Raw genomic sequence first — 4,427 nt, forward strand, 5'->3', positions numbered from 1 at the left:
CCAGTTAAACCAGTAGACCAGCTGCAGGTTGACTCGTTTCTCTTCTGAAAACCTGGACGGTCAAAGATCGGCGCCGAGTTCAGAACCTGTTACTGTTTTACAGAGAAACCTTTGACTGGACCGCTGATACCGCTGATGAAGATGATGAAGGTGATGAAGATGATGAAGATGATGAAGGTGATGAAGATGATGAAGGTGATGAAGGTGATGAAGATGATGAAGATGATGAAGGTGATGAAGCAGCAGCACCTTCACAGTGAAACTTCAAACTGTTTGAGCCTCAGAGTTTCTTGCAGTAAAATAATAACTGGTTCATCAGAAAACCCCAGTGAGCTCAGAACCAGAACCAGAACCAGAACCACCGGAACCACTGGACTCACTGGATCCACTAGACCCAGAACCACCAGAACCTCCGGACCTCAGAGTGGGTCTGCTGACCATCTGGTCCGGTACTGACCGGGTACTGACCTGGTGTCGGTGTCCTCCTCCGGGTATTCCTCCACCACGCTGATGATGTCCAGACAAACCAGGCCCACACACAGGATCTTCTTCCGCTCCGCCATGTTGGTCCGGGCTGGTTTCAGTTTGGACTTTGATGCGGACGCAGGCAGGTCATCATCAGGTTAAAGTCCCATGCTTCACTTCCTGTCGGTGGAGGCTACAAAATAAAAGTCCCGCAGCTTCTGACAGCAAGGCAAAGAGCTCAGAGTGAATGTTGTAAAGAACACTTTTCACTTCCTGTCACGTGATCTCTGAGCACAGAACTGCTGCCATCTGCTGGACTGAGCAGCAATGACAGGTATCAGGGATTCACGGAGTCACTCACAGAAAAACACGGCAGAAATATAAGAACATATTTAAAAATCACCTGAAAATAAAAGAAAAAAGAACAAAGACACATTTTAAACTTTATCAACTAAAGCTTAGTTAATACTTTAGTTCCTGATTCTTTTTAAAATGTTTAATTTCTCAACTAGATTTTTCTTAATGTTTATTTAGGAGGATTTTCTGTTTGTTTATCATTTTAATATGTTATTAAAATATTTTGTAAACTTACATTTTGTCCAAATTCTGTCCTACATTTAAAGTCACTCAAATGAAAATTCACAAAAACTCATAAAAGTCAAGTTTGATGATTTATCCAAATGTAATAAAACCGTTTGTCAGGTTTCCTCCACCGCAGCTCTAATGCTTTAAAACAGAAACACTGAATATTAATGAATCGTTCCAAACTTTATTCATAATTAGACAAAATTATGGCGTTAAAAAGTGACAGCAGGAAAGAGTGAAAAACCTTCTTATTGTTGTTTTCATACATTTTTCAGATATATTTATGTCTGAACATGAAGATGTGATTGTTATATATTAAACTTTTATTGTCTTCAGCCACAATTTAACAAAAGACAGTTTATAAATAAGCTGAATTGCAGCAAAACGTCCAAACTGAAAAACTTTCCCACTAAAGTTTACAGTTTAAATGAGAAACGCTGTAATTAAGTAATGAGTTTCTGTCCTGACCCAAAGGTCACAGAGGTCAGATCTTCAGACGGGAGGAGCTAAAGAAGGAGACTGTCCTCTTCGTCTTCATCCAGATGTTGATCAGCAGGTTGTCCTGATGTTTGGAAACGGTGTGGTGTGGTCAGTAGGGGGCGCTGCAGGACTCCCAGCTTTAAAATGAGGCGCTCTGAGCTCGTCCTCCGTGGTTCTGATGATTCCTGATGAAATCTGTTCCTGTCCTCGGCCAGGAAACAGCCCAACTCTTTAATCTGCTTCTGTTTCTGGATGTTTTCTGCCGTTTGATCTGCGTCCATCAGATGTTTTTCCTTGAGGAGCGCCAGGTAACCGTCCAGCTTCACAGACGGGTCGAAAGACGTGGTTGCTGTGAGTTTTAGAGTCCCGGCAGACGGTACCTGGTGGTCCAGACAGAACAGTTTGAGTTTCTCCCAGCAAACACAGAAACTCAGCCTGGAGCTTCGGGTTCAGTAGAAAAGCCTGAGAGCTCCAGGCTCTCCATGCAGGAGCAGCAGACCGCCATGTCTGCAGACCGCCATGTCTGCAGACCACCACGCCTGCAGACCACAGACCGCCATGTCTGCAGACCACCACGTCTGCAGACCACAGACCGCCATGTCAGCAGACCACCACGTCTGCAGACAGCCACGTCTGCAGACCACCATGTCAGCAGACCGCCACGTCTGCAGACCGCCATGTCTGCAGACCACCACATCAGCAGACCACAGACTGCCACATCTGCAGACCACCACGTCTGCAGGCGCAGCAGACCGCCACGTCTGCAGACCACAGACCGCCACGTCTGCAGACCACAGACCGCCACGTCTGCAGACCACAGACCGCCATGTCTGCAGACCGCCACGTGGGGATGCTCTTCTCCATCTGAATCCAGATTATTGCATGTCCCTGTTAAACTGTCCTAGTCAAAGCCCAGCCTTAAAAAACAGCTGTTACATATTGACAAACGGATGTTTACAGATTCCAAAGAATTCAGAAATGTGCAAATTAAACATCCTGGCTGATATTAATCAGAATGAGTTCAGAATCAATATTTTATTATAAAAACTAAATATTTTTGACGATTCAGATTCATTTTCTGGAAACGGATCTGAATCATCATCAACATTTAGTTTTTAGATCCGTCTTTTTGTGTCTCACAACTAAAAATTCAGTTCAAGTACAAAGAAAAATGTTTTTGTTAATTAGTGCAATAATAAAATAAAACCTGACTTTAATTTCACCAAACTGACTTTAAATGTTTCACTAAATATTAGAACGAGCTGCAGAAAACGAAACATTTACATAAAAATCAGATTCAGATGAAAATATAAAAACCAAACTGTTGCATCTTTGAGAAAATGTCTCCTAAAAGTCGTTTCAGTGAAACTAAATCTAACTTTACATTTTACACAAAATACTGATTGATGAAAATGATTAAAACTGAGACGAAAAACTTTCTACCAGCTGAACTGAAACCAGAAGTTTGAGAGAAAACAGAGATTTTAGGTGGGAAATGAGATTTTTTCTCTTTTCTGGAGGAAAATCTGAAGTTTACAGCAAAATGTTCAGATCAGTTTGGCTGCATGGAGCAAAAAAACATTTTAATTAACACCAACATATCATCCAAACTCTGGTCTTCATGCTAAGCTAAGCTAAGCTAAGCTAAGCTAAGCTAAACTAAGCTAAGCTAAGCTAAGCTAAGCTAAGCTAAACTAAGCTAAGCTAACCACAGTCTGGATGGGAATTTACAGATTAGCATTTCATATTTGTGTGCATGAAAGACAATAAGAGTGAATTCATGGTTAGGCTCGTCATGCATCTAAAGGGTTAAATATTTAAATGCTAAGAACTTTTTATAAGTTCATAAAAACTTTATGGAGAATTTCAGCCATTAATAAAAAAAGAATAAACTTAACAGCATAAAGTTCCTGATCAAAACATTCAAATAAAGTTTAAATGTTTTGAAACTGAAACATTTTTAAATGTCAAATTAAAGCATCAAAATGTCACAGAAACATTTGAGCCTCAATGAAAAACCAGAAAAGCTGAAAAAACAAACAAACAGATAAAAAGCTTGTTTTAAACAAATTATAATCATTTCACCTGCAATTATTTCACTAATAAGTGTTATATTTTTTATAAAAAAGGAAAAAAAAATTACAGAAATAAAGTTTGTTTTTGCAGTTTGGACAATTTCATCTTGACCCAAAATCTGCAAAGCAAAAAAAGAAGTTTTGTTGTTTTGATCCCAGAAAAGATCCAATCAATACCTGAAACCTTTAGAACTTTACAGAATCCTGTCATTTCTCTGGACGTTCCCAACTTTCCTACATTTGACGTTTAAACAGAAAAAGTTCAGAATAAAATGTTCTCAGATGAAACGTTCCCTCCTGAACAGTTCAGTTTGTTCAACGAAACGGCGGCGAGTCGCTTGAGTTCTGCACCGTCAGCGTTTTTACTCCTCCTCCTCACTTCGGTCCGGTTCGATCCGGTCCGATCAGCTCGTTGCTCTGCAGCAGCCGCAGCAGCCGCAGGGTGCGCTTCATTTCAGCACCAGCGTCGCCTCGGAGCCGTCCTTCTTCTTCAGGTACAGCCCGGCCGTCAGGTGGTGCTCCCTCCGCAGGAAGGCGTAGAAATAATCAGACACCAGCAGAATCTGGACCGGAAGCAAAAACACGTTTTCAGCAGAAACTAGCAGAAAGTGGTTTCCTGGTTCCCGTGTTTTCAGCCCCGCCCTCGCTGCTCTACCTGCGCCACGTTGAACAGCAGCGTGATGGCGTAGTAGAAGTTGGAGTTGGCGCTTCCGGCGTAGATCCAGAGATGCCAGAGAACCGGGAAGAGAGCGGAGCAGGCGAGCAGGACGCAGGAAACCAGGAAGATGTTCCTGAGGACTGGACAGGCAGGCAGGCGGCTCA

General features: G+C 42.1%; 2 protein-coding genes across 5 annotated transcripts in view; both read right to left on the reverse strand.

The window, feature by feature from the left end:
- Positions 1-749, reverse strand: part of khk (ketohexokinase) — a 7,559-nt gene extending 6,810 nt beyond the window's left edge. For 3 of the 4 annotated variants that reach the window (XM_008402489.2, XM_008402490.2, XM_008402488.2), the window contains exon 1: positions 469-749. In XM_008402489.2, the coding sequence (XP_008400711.1) occupies positions 469-563 (95 nt within the window). In that variant the 5' untranslated portion in view covers positions 564-749. The remainder of the gene's footprint in view (positions 1-468) is intronic. The other variant, XM_008402491.2, reaches the window with a different exon arrangement.
- A 2,872-nt stretch (positions 750-3,621) lies between these two features.
- Positions 3,622-4,427, reverse strand: part of pigu (phosphatidylinositol glycan anchor biosynthesis, class U) — a 9,173-nt gene continuing 8,367 nt past the window's right edge. Inside the window, exons 11-12 of the mRNA XM_008402492.2 lie at positions 4,261-4,403; positions 3,622-4,168 (exon numbers count right to left, since the gene is read on the reverse strand). Of these exons, the coding sequence (XP_008400714.1) occupies positions 4,055-4,168; positions 4,261-4,403 (257 nt within the window). The 3' untranslated portion in view covers positions 3,622-4,054. The remainder of the gene's footprint in view (positions 4,169-4,260; positions 4,404-4,427) is intronic.

Source organism: Poecilia reticulata, unplaced genomic scaffold, assembly GCF_000633615.1.
Source record: "Poecilia reticulata strain Guanapo unplaced genomic scaffold, Guppy_female_1.0+MT scaffold_233, whole genome shotgun sequence".
NCBI lineage: Eukaryota > Metazoa > Chordata > Actinopteri > Cyprinodontiformes > Poeciliidae > Poecilia > Poecilia reticulata.